Source organism: Gymnodraco acuticeps, unplaced genomic scaffold (assembly GCF_902827175.1).
Source record: "Gymnodraco acuticeps unplaced genomic scaffold, fGymAcu1.1, whole genome shotgun sequence".
Taxonomy (NCBI): Eukaryota; Metazoa; Chordata; class Actinopteri; order Perciformes; family Bathydraconidae; genus Gymnodraco; species Gymnodraco acuticeps.
In genome coordinates this window covers 152,782-171,682 of record NW_022990691.1, presented here as the reverse complement: position 1 = coordinate 171,682, position 18,901 = coordinate 152,782, and the positions used below count along the sequence as shown (strand labels likewise).

Sequence of the window (18,901 nt, the reverse complement as noted above, 5' to 3'; positions counted from 1 at the left end):
AGAGCCCTACAGCCTGTGAGAAATGCCGGTACGCAAATAAAAGTCAAGATACGCCAAAGAGTAAAATGTAAAAGCTCATTTACTACTACCACTTCGAGCCCTGCAACAATCGTATATTGATTCTGATGTAGTATGCACTTATTCAGTCTTGAAGTAGCTCTCAATAATTACTAGGTAAGCACAGAGGTGTGTCAGAGTATTTGAAATGTTCACTTACTGTAAACGTTGCCGTCATCTGCTCCAAATACCCAGCAGAGCAAATACCCTAACCCTGAAAAAATGTGATTAAAAAAGCCAACTTTAATAAAGCCAAGAAATAGATGTTATCAATCAAAAAAGTGTCTTGACTTTAAAATGTTCAGAAAAGATACCGTGCACCTGTTAGATCACCTTGCAGAGTACATGCAGAGTCCAACCACGTTCCTAGCCAAACTTGCATTAGCTTTGCCTACGGGGTTAAGTTAACTCCATTTGATATGTCTACATATTTCTCAATCCATTATTATATATCATCCTTAAAACAAATGGTGCACACAAGTTGAACTCATAAGAAATCAAACTGAGTAATACCTAAAGTACTGGTAAAGCCTTTTAGCCAAGGTGCTAATTAAGCACATGTTTTAAACTAGCATGCTAGTCGACAGGCTGTCTAATTAGCATTATTGTATTAAACAACCACTGCTCAATCAGTAGGAAATATATATATAACAAACTCTCATTATTTGCAGTTAACATTTCCGGTTATTAAAAATCATTAAAATGTTACTAAAATGACTTTCTTACCGTGGAAACTGTCTTGCCGTTAGCTAGCCGAAGTCATTAGCATGCTATGCTAATGACTTCGGCTTGATTGGCGTTGCTGCTCGTCCATAGTTGCGCAAACAAGATAAACAAATAAAATAACACGCTACAAAAATCCCTTTACCGAACCGAAAACACACTTTAATAATAAATCCAACTTGTATGATTAAGCCAAGCGACGTTGCAAAATAATTAAGAAAAAGTTTAAGTGCAACACTACGGAGCCCTGGAGGGTTCATAGAGAGAAAAATAAATAAAACGTGGCCACGTTTTACTTTCTCGTGCGCACGCTTTAGTAACTCGTGCGCACGAGTTACTAAAGCGTGCGCACGAGTTACTAAAGCGTGCGCACGAGTTAATAAAGCGTGGCCTCGTTTTATTTCAATTGAGGGATTCCTGTCCGTGACTCACAGTATCTGCTGCCCACAGCTGTTTTATAGAAGGAAAATCTCTGCGGCACCAGTGGCCTGTACTACGAAGCAGGATTTGCTATTTACACTATTCATTCATGAAGTATGACGCTGCGCTGTCAGCACGCGTCTCCATGTTTGTGATTGGTCAAATGTTCCCGTCCCTTTCACGTGAGCGCGCTCTCAGCCGGACAGAGAAACCCTGGTTGATTTACTGAGTTGATAACCAGCTTCGTAGGACCGCTTATCGACATCGCGTTTGTTAGGGTCAGTTAAGCCCCTGTCACACTGTCCCGAAATTGACACCCGATGGACACACGATAAAGGAAATGTTCAAATTCGGCTGTGATCGTAGCAACATCGGGCCATTCGTGAGGGCATCTAAGCCATCGTATGACCGCCGGTGGAGTTTCTCAGGCTCCGGCAGCAACTTTGTGAGCAGCAACTTTGTGAGCGGCAACTTCGTAAGGCACTCGTGAGGGCATCTTGTCAAATCGTGTCATCTTCGTGTTATCATCGGTGCATTCACCCTCACTCTGATCGGGCCGAATGCCCGATGGCACCGATGATAACAAGATGCCCTCACGATGGCCTTACGAAGGGCACAATTGACACACGAATTCAACACGAAAATGAACCTTCGCAAGGTCCTTCGGCCATTTTTTGGCATGCCAAAGATTTTGCCACCGCTCACGAAGTTGCTGCCGGAGCCTGAGAAACTCCACCGGCGGTCATAAGATGGCTTAAGATGCCCTCACGAATGGCCCGATGTTGCTACGATCACAGCCGAACTTGAACATTTCCTTTATCGTGTGTCCATCGGGTTGTTTTATTGCACAACAAAATCATGTAAATATATTATGTAAATAACCCAATTTGTGTTCTGTGAAACTAAAAAGGATATAATATATTATTTTGAAGGACAGTTGACAGGAAGTTGTTACGGAGAAAACGTAATATTTTCTACATATAACGACGGATAAAGTAAAGAACAAAGTCTGAAGATATCAGTACAGTATCATAGTACTGTAACACAATTGTTTTTGGTACTTTCATTGCAGTTGTATGTCTTAAATGTAATGTAAATGTTGCCTTCGTGTGTGGTTCGGGGCCATCTTCGTGCGAAATTCACAATTCCATATTCGTGTGTCCATCGGGTGTCAATTTCGGGACAGTGTGACAGGGCCTTTAAGCCGGGTAAATCGAACATATCCAGGTCCAGGGTCTGTTGAACTGGCTTCGTCGTACAGGGCACTGGAGGCAGTAACGTGTAACTCAGCAGAATCTGAGAAGAGCAGCACCAGCTGCAAAGAGCTGTGCCTTTTACTGTTTACTTCACTAGAACTGCTGAATAGAGATCGAGGCTGCTACGTTTAACCACACACACCTATACACACATCGAACTGAGTATTCCCCCTCGCTTTATGAAGGAGATGTCCTGTCACCGGGGCGCATTATGTATGTGTGTGTGTGTGTGTGTGTGTGTGTGTGTGTGTGTGTGTGTGTGTGTGTGTGTATCCGACACCACCGGCATTTGTTTTCAAATTACCACGAACAGCACACGCACACATACACACAAAACGAGGCCACGCTTTATTAACTTGTGCGCACGCTTTAGTAACTCGTGCGCACGCTTTAGTAACTCGTGCGCACGAGTTACTAAAGCGTGCGCACGAGTTACTAAAGCGTGCGCACGAGTTAATAAAGCGTGCGCACGAGTTACTAAAGCGTGCGCACGAGTTAATAAAGCATGGCCTCGTTTTGTGTGTGTGTGTGTGTGTGTGTGTGTGTGTGTGTGTGCGTGTGTGTGTGTGTGTGTGTGTGTGTGTGTGTGTGTGTGTGTGTGTGTGTGTGTGTGTGTGTGTGTGTGTGTGTGTGTGTGTATGGGGGGGGCATTTGTTTATGATAGTATCGTTCGTTCCGGTGCACATCGAGATTAAGATTAAACACATTTCTTTCACTTGGGAATACACTTAACTATGGGGAACCAGATTTGTTTAAAGTACTGTTCGTGGTAATTTGAAAACAAATGCCGGTGGTGTCGGATACACACGAACACGCACACAGAGCGGAGCTGAGCACACACACACACATCATGCGCCCCGGTGACAGGACATCTCCTTCATAAAGCGAGGGGGAATACTCTGGTAGTTCGATGTGTGTATAGGTGTGTGTGGTAAAACGTAGCAGCCTCGATCTCTATTCAGCGGTTCTAATGAAGGGAAACGCAGTGAAGTAAACATTAAAAGGCACAGCTCTTTGCAGCTGGTGCTGCTCTTCTCAGATTCTGCTGAGTTACACGTTACTGCCTCCAGTGCCCTGTACGACGAAGCCAGTTCAACAGACCCTGGACCTGAATATGTTCGATTTACCCGGCTTAACTGACCCTAACAAACGCGATGTCGATAAGCGGTCCTACGAAGCTGGTTATCAACTCAGTAAATCAACCAGGGTTTCTCTGTCCGGCTGAGAGCGCGCTCAGGTGTAAGGGACGGGGTTAGCAACATTTGACCAATCACAAACATGGAGACGCGTGCTGACAGCGCAGCGTCATACTTCATGAATGAATAGTGTAAATAGCCAATCCTGCTTCGTAGTACAGGCCACTGGTGCCGCTGAGATTTCATGAAGTGAAGGAGGTTTTCCTTCTATAAAACAGCTGTGGGCAGCAGATACTGTGAGTCACGGACAGGAATCCCTCAATTTAAATAAAACGAGGCCACGCTTTATTAACTCGTGCGCACGAGTTACTAAAGCGTGCGCACGAGAAAGTAAAACGTGGCCACGTTTTATTTATTTTTCCCTCTATGAACCCTCCAGGGCTCCGTACCTCCAGGGCTCCGTACAACACACCTTTTGCTCCGGATTTTTTTTTTCTTCCCCGTCCATCCGGGAACTGTTGGGTGGTGGGTGGGTCTGAAGTCTGATGCTTAATGATCTCCATCCTTCATTAAAACGTGTGTTTGTGTCGTAATTTTTAATTTAGCTTATAAATAAAGTATGCCTACAACCAGAGGTGGAAGAAGTACTAATATCTTGTACCTAAGTAACATTAGAAGTACCGTAGTGCAGGAATACCCTGTAGTAAAGGTCCTGCATTGCAAATACTACTCAAGTAAGTACAAAAACATTGGCATCTAAATATCCTTAAGTGCCAAAAGTTCTCATTATACAGATTGGCCCATTTTCTAATAATATAAATAATGTGTTTGTATTATAATTGTTTATGCATTACTGTGTTTAGCAATGCTGGTAAAGGTGCAGCTAGTTTAATGACTTTGTATACTGCAGGGTAGCTTGTGAATGTACTCCAGGTGTAACTAAAGTCTTATTTATTGGTTGTATATATCACATCATTAATCCAAATCCGTAAAGTAACTAAAGGTATTACATAAATGTGATGGAGTAAAAGTACATGATTTACCTATGAATTGTAGTCGAGTATAAGTACAAAGTAGCAGAACATACTCAAGTAAAGTAAAAGTCCCTTAAATTAGTGTTTTTCAATGTCATTTTATAATATATTTCTTAATGTCTTTCATTTTTGTAAAGCACTTTGAATTGCCTTGTGTTGAAATGTGCTATATAAATAAACTTGCCTTGCCTTGCCTTAACATTTTACTTAAGTACAGTACATGAGAAAATGTACTTGGTTACTTTAAACCCCTGTTGCAAACGTTCACGGACTCCTTGGCCCACTTTGACAAAACTGTGGATGTAAGGGAAAGCTTTAAAAGTTAAAAGTTTGTAGAAATACCACATGATTTTAATTTCCCTCATCCAATGCACTCCCATCACCACTAGGTGGCGCCATCCAATTACAGTAAAGCACTAGTGGTTGCAGGTGGAAAGAAAGATGAGGCCAACCGCTGCATATTAACTAGGTTTAATATTCACTATTCGGTGCAACAGAATAAAAGGTAGAGACTATAGGCTTAGACTTCTGTCTGGTGTCTTTTATATTTAAACATTTGCCAAAAAACTGTTTATAGACATACACTGTACATGGGCGCATTAGAATCCACGACTAAACCACGTGATCCAACGCGGAAATCATACAAGCGAGAAAGTGCATTGGAGAAAAGACGAGAGGAGGAGTGGAGGTCCGCCTGTGCTGTGAGCTGCTTGCGATATTATCTCAGAATACCTTTATCTGAAACCCCTCCGTACCGACAGACAGTCCACAGACAGTCTGTCGTTGGTGTCGGTTACCTGGACGAGTGTCACCTGCAGGGAATAAAAATAAGGTAAGCGAAATAAAACTGGAAGACAACTTTTGAGCACTCACCTGTCGCGATAGCTACCCAGCAAACGTGAGGATTGCGTTGTTGTTTCTACTAGCATGTTACCGGTTAATAATGTTTAATTTAAGTAAATGTTTTTAACTGTTGAATATACATAGTATGTCTGTTACAAAAGTCACGTTATGTCATGATAATGGTGATTTGATCAACACTTTTACATAAGTGTTTTAAAATTCATTTTAAACTTTATTTGTATTGCATGAACAATTAGGAACTACAATTTAAGCCTTTGGAGACTTTAAATTGAGGCAATTGAAATAATTTAGTATACTATGATACATTGGTAAGTACTATAAAAAGAGATTTCACAACATGTTGCCAGATACCTAATATAAAAGGGGAGGAAATGTTTTTAATAAATACTTCTCAGCATATAACAATACAATCAACCAATAACTTACCAACAAATGACCATAACATTGATACACCCCTCTAAATCACTGAACAGTGAAACCATCATGTGTTTTGAAGGGCTGCTGTTTTACACAGTGTTAGACTTAATGAGCAGGGTTTCCCACACATAGACTATACTTGGGCGGGCCGCCCAGGTATATTAACGGCCGCCCAAGTATATTTCGCGAACCATTTAGGTTTTGTTTTTTTTATATAGGCTATATATATTTTTTTATTATTTTTTTTTTTATTCTTCCGTGACCACGACGCCATCTGCGATCGATTAACTTGTGGACAATGATCCCTCGCTTTCCGCCTCCTGTACCCAGTCCCGGAATGGCCATCGGGAGGACCGGGGGGTTTCCCGATGGCCTGGCCTGTTAAGTGGCCTGCCTCACACACAGGGCCGCCTTAATGCACGGGCTGACCTGGGCTGAAGCCCAAAAAAAAAAAGGTTTTTTATTTCGGATGTTTTTTAAAAAATGTTAAAGAAACAAAGTCTTGGCTTTCAGAATATGAAACTTTTATTTCCAAAATCACACAATAAATACATTTTTGAAGCTAGTAAAGGGAAGAAGACAGCTCTCCCTCGCCACTCTGCTGTTCCCCTCCCTCCGCTGAAATTATGAATGTAAGCGTATAGTAATCATAGATAACACGGCAGGGTCCGTTAGTTTGTTTTCATCTGATTTCAAATAAACAAAATGTCTTGGCTTTCAGAATATTAAACTTGTTTCGGCAAATTCAGATGATAAATACAACTTTGAAGCTTGTAACGGCATAATTACAAGCGGAGAACGGAGTAACTTGACGTCACAGCAGGCATAACAACAGCCGGTGTTTCTCGTGAGTGTTTTCCCCGGGAAACAAACACAATACACATAAACGCAAAAATACACAAACACGTATACACACACACTCGTGAGCTTCCCCCAGACCAGTAATTCAAACGAAAATATCTTCCCTCCGTAGTATTTTGATCATTTGCTCCGCTAATCAATCAGATCGATGGATTCCATTTTTCTCAAAAATGATGACTCCGAAACAGTCAGTGGGCACCACTTCACAGCCAATCAGAATGAGAATATATTTCACATGTGACTTATTCAAATTGCGAGCGATTGAGTGACAGATGAAGGTTGTTTAGGAGAAAAAGTTTGAGAAGAAAACATTTGAGAGTGGCGCTCGGAAAAGGAAATTGTTGAGGGAAAAGGAGTTTCGAGACAAGCAGCTATTACAAAAATGCCGAAGTCTACAGGTTATTTTTAAACCTGTAGGCCAGGATGAGGAGGAAGGACAGATGAGTTCTGTACTGAGCGGCAGTGGTGCCGGCCGTGGGGCCTCAGAGCCAAGTAGGCCGTCTGGTTCTGATAGCGATGGAGTAGCGGGAGAGGAAAAACAGACAAGAGGGACATTATCTGTTAGAGGAGATGGAGAGGACGGCGAGGACTTGCTAAGTGGAGGGGAGCCAACGGCAACCGAACAAATACATGAGGGAGGCCCGATACGTCACTCATCTGGAGGAGAGGACCAGGCGCGCGTAGAGCAGAGTGGAGAAGTGCGATCACAGAGCCTGCCGAGGCTATAAATGACTTTGATTTGTTGTTTAAATAGGGGGCCTACAAAACCGGGCCCATCAGCCCCAGGGCCTGATGGCAGGTTAAGGCGGGCTTGCTCACACAGGGTGACTGGCTGTCCACATGATGTGGCCTGCCGACATGGCCACTGTCATACAGATCATAAATCAAAGCCCTTGATTGGTCTCTGTGTGTCAGTCAAGCTCGGGATAACCTCAGCTCAGGTGAGGTAAAGGACTCTCTGAGTGTTTAGATAGTTAACTTAGTCTAAGTTCTCAGTGGGTCTCAAACGGTTTGGTCACCATTTATGTAAACACATATTTCCATTTGAGAGGGTAGTGATTAGTAAAATATGCATGAATAAATAAATAAAAAGGTAAGATACACTTTTAAAACGTGTTGAGAGCTACAACTAGTCTTTGCTGCTGCCTCAAAGAGGAGCAGGAGGGAGAGGAGAGAGACAGGAGAGGCTGATTCAGGAGCACAGACACACTCACAACTATAAATGAACCAAAAACAAATTAATAAACAAGTTTCAGTGTTTTTTTCATATTGGAAATGGTATGTTATTGGTTATGGCCATGATTTTATGATTATTGAAATGTATACAGTTCTGTTTAATATAGGTGTTTCCATAGATCTAGTCTCTTTATTTCCCCCTCAAAATGCACCAGATTGATGCATTTAACTCCCCCCCCCCCCCCCCAGAGGATTTGAGGTCGACCCCCACTTAAAATCACATGGATAGGTTCCTAAATACATTTATAAATACATTTATTTTTTTAAATAGTAATTTACATATGTTGATGTGTGGGTAGTAGATTTCAACTATAGGGCTATCACTATGGGCCCTGCCTGTACCTGTTCGCTCTGCCATCGCGTGAAGGGTCTGCTAACAAGCGACCAACAGAAAGGTTAATGTTGTTGCACGTCACCTCAACTTCCAATTAATAATGACTGATTATTAACAACTATTTTTTATAATGACCTTTATGAGTATCTCTAACCCAAACCTACAGTTTTTTTCTTTTTCTTTTCACATTTGTCCCAATTGGAAGTACATCAGACACATGTCGAAATCAACAGTAGCAAGACATGACAATACCTGGTATATGCGTTTTATTATGGCTAATGCAGACGGACAGCTGTTATTAACACTTACTCAACACTTAATATACTTTATGTTAAATATTGGGTTATATTTTGTAGGTTTTTCCAACATTTCTATATATTGTGAACACCTTGATAGAGTACTAGTAAGGTCAAGCAGATAAAAAACAATAGCAGATGATTTACCAGGTTGTCACAAAGTCAACAGTTTAATTGAATTATCTAAGTCCACCCCTGATTCCAGAATCAATTCATCCTTCTAAAGGAAAACGTTGCACATTTATGGTTTATCTAGTTTGAAACCTGTTGGATTCCTTTTTTTAAATGTAACCAGTTGTTACACAGCTCTCAGCAATATGTACTGATAGCAAGGATAGCTATGACAACAACAAAGAGATTGAATATTTGATAGACATTTTTCTTTAGCAAGTTGTACACAGTTTGGCAAGTAATGTATTTGATGTGACAACAATCCCCTAAAGTTTTTACATAAACATCTGTCATTGTGGGATACAACTTTTTCCCTCCACTTCTGGTGCAGTTCACAGGGTGTTCATTTGAATCTCATTGGTGGGTTTCTAATCATAGCGACCCATTTACGTGCCTTAAACAGCAGTGATATATCCTGCTGCTGAAAGTGGATCATTGGCTGATTCCAACCTATTCTCAAAGGATGTGACATTTTCTCTTTTCCATGAAGTAAGATCCTCTCCACCCATGTCGCAGCAAGAAAGGCAAAAACTCTGGATACTTAGTATTGCTGCATATTTGTGTTCCCACTCTTGCTACATTTGGACAAACCACAAGTGACATTTCTAAGAACAAGGTCAAACAAACTGAAATCAGGTTTTTGCTTGGCATAAAGAGTGATTCAATTCAAGACTGTAATACTGCACTCAGGAATTAAGTCAGTTAAAAGAGAGTATCTGTAAAGAAGCACACTAAAATGTTAATATCATGTTTTTTTGTATTGGTAACTAATAAAATAATGTAATCATTTCCATCAGAAGTCAAAGCAGTAGATAGACCGGCACTTTGATTCCTCTTTATTAATCAGAAGTCATCTCCTTTTTAACCAAGTTATCGCCTATTTCCTTCACATTATGCATCCCTAACAAGTGTCTGACCAAAAGCTGATCTCCTGACTATTATTGCAGCATTAGATTACATAGACTCGCCAGCTATGTAATGTGCTGCCATGTCGTTCCTTTATTCCCTGCCTCTATTTCAATATAAGGCTTCTCCCAGAGATTTGATGAACATTTTCCATCTGCTTCAGCCCCTAGGTAATCCTCTTAGACTGTGTTGTTGTTTTCCTTTAATGGAAGTCTCAGCCGGGAGTCTGTGATACTCCTGGGTTGACTGGTAAAGCCCAGCTGTGCTCTCAAGCTAAAACACAGGCGAACCTGGGGTCACGCATTCAGAAAGAAAAACACCCCTTACCGATATTTCCCCGTTTTATTTCAATCTCCTCATCAACCTTTATCTTCCACTGCTCCTCTCTTGATCTAATCATTGCCAATTGTTTCCCGTTTCTCCCCGTCTCTCCTGCTCTCTATTATCAAATTCTTCTCCCTCATACGTCTCCTAACTTGCTTTGCAGGGTTGTTCTGAGGTCGCTCTGCTGAGATGTCAAGGCTGTGACAGTGTGTGTCCAAGTGTGTCGGTACTGGAACAAGTCCTGTGACATGGCTGCCGCGAAGAAGAGTGAGTAATTACTTTGATGTACGGCGACATTTCAAGAACAGAGATCAAGGTTCAAGGTTCTTTATTTGTCAAACGAACATAGCTACAGTGTAGTTATGTCGATGGAAATCTAAGGTCACGGGCTTCTCCAACAGTGCAACACAATAATACAGATAAACAGACAAATATAGTGCAAGTAAATATTAAAAAGTAAATACAAAAAGAAAAATAGTTTAGAAAAAGTGAAATAAGAGTCTACATGCAATCTATTGGAATGATATATTAGATAAATAATTACTAAGTAGATATAGAGATACTTCTCCACAGTGTTTTAGTAGTTATCCCATCAGCACTATAACAAATGTATATTTAGATATGGCTTTTAGGCAGACGTGACATGCAGCCAGGGCTAACTGTCTCAGTATTTAGTTTTACGTTTCTGAGGAATAAATCAATTTAGTGACAAACATGTGCAAAATAGTTTAATAAATGTGTATTAGGGGAAGCGAGGGAAACAAAATCAGTCGACTTTCACTTAATCCAGATTTCCTGAGGACCCTATTCAGTCTCCATCTTCTCCATTTCACTGTTCCATCTCTGTTCTTGGACATCTGATTTGAAAATTAATCAGAATCCAACCCGTCATGCACATTTATTAAAAAATGTAATGGCGATGATTTGCAAAAATATGATTAAGGGCAAGAAATCAAGATTAGCTTCAAGATTCATATATCTTAAGAGCGGTTTTACAAGTATGTTTTTTTTTTTTCTTGTTTCTATATATACATGCCATTAAAAAAAGGTTGCATTCAAGGCAATATTCCAAGGGATTGTACATTGAGTGTTTGTGTTGGGTCTTCATGACTCAATATGCATACAGGCTTTATTTATATTGCTCAGTGTAGTGGTCATAGATTACTTCCTGTGTGATTAAGTCCTTCCACTATCCTAATGCGTGTAGCTGTATCCTTTAATCTGCTGTAGTTGAATTCAATTTCCTATAATCTTTCCCCTGGATTAAGAGTTTCTTTGAAGTGTTATAAAAACAAGGAAGACCTTTACTCCAGTATAAAGAAGCGTGATTGAAAACCCCACATTAACCTTTTCACCAGCGCGACATCCTGAGGGCTTTGAGGGAAGGATAATCAATCGGCTTAAAATTCCCAATTGATTCTGAACTTTCACTTCAGTTTCTTGGTAAAAGGCTGTGTTGACGCTGGTGAGTCAATGTCAGCAGATTTGCAAGTGGGTTTTGTGAAGGCAAGCACATTTATTTCATCAAAAGCAGGAAGGGCTCAATAACTGAAGGAAAGCAATACCTCGTACTGACTCATCACATTTTTGATCACTACCTTGAATATGCTTCATCTCCTCCCCAGTGGAGTATGGGTAATTGTTGTCTTCAAGAAATGTTCTGCAGGTCTTTGTTCTCTTAAGGTCACGCATTAAAAGAGGTGGAAAGAGGGCTTTGTCTATTGACTTGTTGTTTCTGTTTTCCACGTGCACTCAAATGTCACAGGAAGTGTTTGTTGCCTTTTTTACGGTATTAATACGTTGCCAACTTTTGGAGAATTTGTGTTATTAAGAAATCAGAGCATCAGTCTTTTTATTATGAATTTATGAAAAGAGATATGCAAAGGACGCACTTACACAAGCACATCAATTCATACAGATAATGTTGCTTTAAAGGTAGAAATCAAACAAATAAATCACTGTCTGTGTTAAAGCAGAGGCGAGGGGAACAGATGCAGAAGCAGGAATGTAGACCGAGATGGATTTGTGCAATAAGGCTGGCGAGCAGTGTGCTTAAAGTATAATTTAATCTGTGTTTTACAAATGCTTTAGTCCCAGGTGGGTTCGTTTTTTATGTTTTCACCAGCTGGAGAAGCGTGATTTGCAGTGGGAGGGAGATGACTTGAGTTTATGAAAACAGGAAGGAAACTGGGCCATTGTCCTTTTTGGAAATCACATGATTGAGCTGATCAACAGCAGGCCATTATTTTCATTTAATTTCAAACCTTTATTTATCCTTATGTTTTGTGATGATGTTTCCACTCTCCAGCCTGCGAACAATGCAGAATTAAAACTACATTTGGTAAACATTTTTGTCCAACACTCCAGTTTCTCCATAAATGAACCTGCACATTTTGGGTTTGATTAGTGACATCGTGGTGACAGGCAGGGTTAGGGTTCTGTAACAACCAGCACAGCAGAGGCAGATATCCTGACAGACAGATTAGTGGAGAGACAGAAGTGGAGATTAATCTGAAATAAGCCAGTTCAGTGGGGGGTTGCATGTGCGTACACATGTGCATGCTTATGTTTGAGGTCATTGGTCTGCTACTACTGTGTGTGTGTGTGGCCTAGCATTACTATACTTGTGGGGACCTAAATCTGTTTACATAGTCACGTGTGGGGACTCGCCTCCCTTATGGACTTGGTTAGGTTTGGGATTAGGGTTAGGGTAAAGCATGTTATGGTTAAGGTTAGGATGTGTGTGTGTGTGTGTGTGTGTGTGTGTGTGTGTGTGTGTGTGTGTGTGTGTGTGTGTGTGTGTGTGTGTGTGTGTGTGTGTGTGTGTGTGTGTGGTGTGTGTGTGTGTGTGTGGTGTGTGTGTGTGTGTGTGTGTGTGTGTGTGTGTGTGTGTGTGTGTGTGTGTGTGTGTGTGTGTGTGTGTGTGTGTGTGTGTGTGTGTGTGTGTGTGTGTGTGTGTGTGTGTGTGTGTGTGTGTGTGTGTGTGTGTGTGTGTGTGTGTGTGTGTGACACAGACGCCTGGCCCAGCTCCACTGCTGCTTTGACGTTGTTCAGTATGAATGCAAATATAAAGTTAAAAGTAGAGCTGCACGATTTGTAAAAATGTACTTATTGCAATTGATACTGATATTTCAACTGGGATACCGTTTGCTATATTAGAGGGAATGGTCATTTTTGGAACATTATTCACATTATCACTAGAGACTATGTTAAAAAGATCATGGTGTGATTAAAAAATAATAATAATCTGTTGAGGAACTGTACCAAACAATTACATCTGTAGATTACTGTTGGTAGTCTAGGACTTCTCGCAGCACATTTAGCAATATAGAATAATATTTCAACATGTTTTACCATTACCCAATATCGGGCTTACATTTTGGACATTGCTCTGGTCCAAATTGTGATAACATTTGTATAAATGGTGCATCCCTAGTAGAAGCAGCTGAAGGAATAAACATTAGTGATGCACTGAAATGTGCCCTTGACAAATATGTTTTTCCCGTGCAAACAAGGTTACCGCCAGCTGCTTCACAAATTAATAACCACAGTCACGACAATGAAGATGAGACGTGTATTTGTAGAAAGGCTCACACTGACGGAGAGGATGTTCAGTTAGACACGTTGCAAATTAAAGCAGCCTCTCTTTCTGAACTTCAAAGCCTTTTAACTCTTACCGCTGTACAATATGAAAGCCTGACATTAATAGGTTTAATATGACAGTAATTACAGTAATGGAGCCCTATTGTATTAACCTTCTTGGGTTCATTTAAAAAGCCACTTATAGCAGGAATGGAGAGCTTAAGTAACACTACCTGTCATGTGATGTGATGATGAACCTAAAGCTTAGTCTTGGTCTCTTGGTTCCGACATCAAGGGAAAACACATCCTTATCTTCCTATATTTTCATTCATGTGTGATGTTGCCCAATTGTTGAAGTATATACATGATACAATGCTCTAAATTGTTGAATGTTAAATCCTTAACCCAAGACCTGTCATCAAATACATTAGTTTTATATACTTATCAGTGTTATTTCAGATACCACTTTTGATAATTTAGGTGGGAAACTTAAAGGGGCCCTATTATGCTCATTGTCAGGCTCATAATTGTATGTTTTTGCTGCTACTGTGACATGTTTACAGTACATGCTTTAATGTTCAAAACGTTGGGATTGTAGCCTTTGCAGACCATTTACATGCACATAAACCTTTAAAACACACTACAGGAAAGGGAAACACCCCAAAAAACATAATGGGGCCCCTTTAAGTTGCTAAAGCCCATTTATGTGTGAGTTTAAAGCACGTTGTTCCATAAAGAAAACTCATTTTGTGATATTAACCTACCTTGACTCTTATTATCCTTTTATCTGGATTTGGGAGAGACTTGGGATATTGCGTTTTATATCTTATGATCAGTTCCATGATGTGATATTGTTAATATTGCAAGGTGTATCTTTTACTGCTTCAGAAATTGAACAACATATCACAATAACACCCCACACACACACACACACACACACACACACACACACACACACACACACACACACACACACACACACACACACACACACTTTTGCATTTCTTCATTGCTTGTTCATACAGTTGGATGTTGGAGCTTCACTGTGCACTGCTGAATGATGTATGTGCAGAGTTTGACCCTTGAAGGCTGTTTCTTCTGCTCTGAAATTGAATATATTTGTTACATATTAATAGAATTTTTGATTTTTTTTTCGGATTTGTGAATGGGAGTAGTAGTAGATGGAAAACATACCAAACACTAATTATTCAAAGTAAAGTATTTCATTGTATATACGGTAATACTAAGGAGGCATAGGCCTATATGATGATACGATTATTGATATTAAAAAAGTGATTTGTTTTTTGTCATTAGAAAGTTATTTATTTGTAAGCTCCAAATCCAAATGTTTCCCTCAATGGCCTTTGTGCCCTGGCATGTGGCCTTTGTGCCCTGGCATGTGGCCTTTCCGCCCTGAAAAAATGTGTGACACCAAAGGCCAAATGGCCTTGCCCCTAAAATGACGAAAATCCAAGCCTGCTCTACAGTATTGCCAAATTGAAAACATTGAAGAATGATCAACTTCATCCCTTTTTTATATACCCACCTTATCTGAGTCATAGTAAGGCACGAGTGTTAGAGCAATGTGTCATTAATCTAACACGTCAAGGCTTTATTGGCTTTACATTTTAGAAAAATGAAATTAATTAGGCTGCTATCAGTTCATCTTCAAGATAAATGTTAGTTATTATCTGTCTCTGCTCTGTACGCTTAAGTATTAAAACGGATGGCACCGGTTTCACCTGGGCAGAGAAAGTTAAATGATCTTCTTATGACGAAAATCCTGTGTTTGATATAAAGGAATATTTCTGGTCCAGAGAAGAAAAGGAAAGAAATGCCTCTGTCTCTATTTTTGAAGAAAAAGGAAAGTCATGTACCAACTTAAAGCTTTTTTGGGGGAAATACATAAAAGTATAAAATATCCCTGTCCCTCAGGTTTGCTAGAATACCACACAAATCTTAAGTGAAATAACCCAAATGTACCCAACTTTGGTTAATGCAGGACCTCATTACTCAAACTCTTAGGTAAGTGTTGCTCAAAGTAATTAAAAGTAGTTTTAACTTCAGTTTTGCTTTATCTCAAACTACTTTGTGTGCACCCTAATAACTTAATTAACCACGCTGTAATCCAGTCATCAGGAGTAAATGTAAATGAAAAGTCTGCTGAGCCCAAGCTTTGTTTTGCAGCCAGTGTTAATTAAAACCCCCATCTAGCTCACTAAATTAATAATGTTGAATCCAGATACCTGTTCAGTGTGGTTTGTTATGACACCCTGGGGTATTTCAATGTACCCAAGCCACAGAAGTAGAGCCAAAAGGCTTTGATTCAAAGTGGAGAAGTGCATTTGTATTTTTAGGTGCTTAAAAATCAGAGCTAGATGCGCTTGATTGAGCTTTGTCGATAGAGTTGGCATTAGTAAGAAAGGCTTAAAACAAAACTCAAGCATATTCCTGATTGGAGTACCCTTTTTAAGTATTGGACAAATCAAGAATAAATGAAAGGTTAACAAAGAGGATGATATAATAATCTAAAATATGGACAACACACTGGAAGAAACATTTCCCAAGATGTTCATTGGGTAATGGTATTCAAATGTAAGTGATGGATTAGTCCTGAAAAAGGTCAAACTCCATTAAAGGTCACCTATTATGCAAAATCCACTTTTTCCTGTCTCTTCTACATCAACATGTGTCCCCTCTTCTTCATGTCTCTTCTACATCAACATGTGTCCCCTCTTCTTCATGTCTCTTCTACATCAACATGTGTCCCCTCTTCTTCATGTCTCTTCTACATCAACATGTGTCCCCTCTTCTTCATGTCTTTTCTACATCAACATGTGCCCCCTCTTCTTCATGTCTCTTCTACATCAACATGTGTCCCCTCTTCTTCATGTCTCTTCTACGTCAACATGTGTCCCCTCTTCTTCATGTCTCTTCTACATCAACATGTGTCCCCTCTTCTTCATGTCTCTTCTATGTCAACATGTGTCCCCTCTTCTTCATGTCTCTTCTACATCAACATGTGTCCCCTCTTCTCCATGTCTCTTCTACGTCAACATGTGTCCCCTCTTCTTCATGTCTCTTCTACATCAACATGTGTCCCCTCTTCTCCATGTCTCTTCTACGTCAACATGTGTCCCCTCTTCTTCATGTCTCTTCTACATCAACATGTGTCCCCTCTTCTCCATGTCTCTTCTATGTCAACATGTGTCCCCTCTTCTTCATGTCTCTTCTACATCAACATGTGTCCCCTCTTCTCCATGTCTCTTCTACATCAACATGTGCCCCCTCTTCTTCATGTCTCTTCTATGTCAACATGTGTCCCCTCTTCTTCATGTCTCTTCTACATCAACATGTGTCCCCTCTTCTTCATGTCTCTTCTATGTCAACATGTGTCCCCTCTTCTTCATGTCTCTTCTACGTCAACATGTGTCCCCTCTTCTTCATGTCTCTTCTACATCAACATGTGTCCCCTCTTCTCCATGTCTCTTCTACGTCAACATGTGTCCCCCTCTTCTTCATGTCTCTTCTACATCAACATGTGTCCCCTCTTCTTCATGTCTCTTCTACATCAACATGTGTCCCCTCTTCTTCATGTCTCTTCTACATCAACATGTGTCCCCTCTTCTTCATGTCTCTTCTACATCAACATGTGTCCCCTCTTCTTCATGTCTCTTCTATGTCAACATGTGTCCCCTCTTCTTCATGTCTCTTCTACATCAACATGTGTCCCCTCTTCTCCATGTCTCTTCTACGTCAACATGTGTCCCCTCTTCTTCATGTCTCTTCTACATCAACATGTGTCCCCTCTTCTTCATGTCTCTTCTACATCAACATGTGCCCCCTCTTCTTCATGTCTCTTCTACATCAACATGTGTCCCCTCTTCTTCATGTCTCTTCTACGTCAACATGTGTCCCCTCTTCTTCATGTCTCTTCTACATCAACATGTGCCCCCTCTTCTTCATGTCTCTTCTACATCAACATGTGTCCCCTCTTCTTCATGTCTCTTCTACATCAACATGTGTCCCCTCTTCTTCATGTCTCTTCTACATCAACATGTGCCCCCTCTTCTTCATGTCTCTTCTACATCAACATGTGTCCCCTCTTCTTCATGTCTCTTCTACATCAACATGTGTCCCCTCTGTGGAAAGAGATTCTGAAAGTTTCAGGGAAAAAGATTCTCTCACTTTTTGTCCTGATCCATTTCTATAAAAACCTGTCTGAAAATGAGATTATCAGATGTTGGCCACTTTATGATGTCATAACAATGTTTTGTCTTGTGTAACCATTAGCCAATCAGCAACCAAGGTAACCCCCCCCCCCCCACCTTATCACCTTATCTCCTCCTAGAGCTCCATTGTGTTCTTTGTAACCAAATGTCTCTCAGAGGGGCGTGGGGAGGGGCTCCTGATTTTCAAGTAACAGACAGAGAATCAGCACAGAGGCTGAAACAGAGGGGATTATGGGATGCTGCAACGATCTGTTTGGTGTTTGAAGCCAAACACTTCAGAGACATGTTTTCTATATCTGAGACCTGTAATATATTGATGAAAAACAGTATAATAGGGGACCTTTAATAGATAATTGAATATAATCATCTTAAAAGTGGTGCTTGACGTTTAGCTTCTCTCACAATAGGTCTGGGAAAGTGAAGTTAGACCCAAGGGTTCAGAAGAAGTTTCCATTATCTCACACTGGGAGTAATGCCTGGGCTGGAGAACAATGAATATCAATGTGTCTCAGTGTCATAGGAGAGAAGTGAAACCTACAGAGAAATAATAGAGTGTTTAGCTTGAAAGCCCAAACGTCTTTATCTCCTTTGTTTTGACACTAGGATCCCGTGGAGGCGTAGAGGACCCGTTTTTAAAAGATCCATCTTTCTTTTCTCCAGGATTCAAACTCGATTAAAGCTGCCAGATGCCTGCTTTATCAACAAGGGAAGACATGGTTGGCCACTTCTGGTCATTAAAAAACCCAATATAACCAACGATGTAATCCTTTACCACTGTGACAAATAATCTAATTTGCTGAAGGAGGGCCCTTGAGTATACTGAGCAGGAATTATAACTTTTTTACTACCGAAAGTCTCTGCTGAACATTACACACTTTCTCTCATGGACTTTTTTTGTTGATCATATCTCTCATATCATCTCTGGTGAAGTTCCTGCAACATTTTTTTTTAAAAAGTCTCTTTTGCAGAATTTGTCAACATCCATTTATCTTCTTCGCTCCGCTCTTCAAATCTGTTTCCTTTCTTCAGTCCTATTGACACTTTATATGATT

General features: G+C 40.4%; 1 protein-coding gene across 1 annotated transcript in view; it reads left to right on the top strand.

Annotated features, from left to right (window-relative positions):
• Positions 1-5,264: 5,264 nt before the first annotated feature.
• cunh20orf27 (chromosome unknown C20orf27 homolog) overlaps positions 5,265-18,901 on the top strand; it is a 29,518-nt gene continuing 15,881 nt past the window's right edge. The window contains exons 1-2 of the mRNA XM_034230329.1: positions 5,265-5,458; positions 10,199-10,302. Coding sequence (XP_034086220.1) covers positions 10,284-10,302 — 19 coding nt within the window. The 5' untranslated portion in view covers positions 5,265-5,458; positions 10,199-10,283. The remainder of the gene's footprint in view (positions 5,459-10,198; positions 10,303-18,901) is intronic.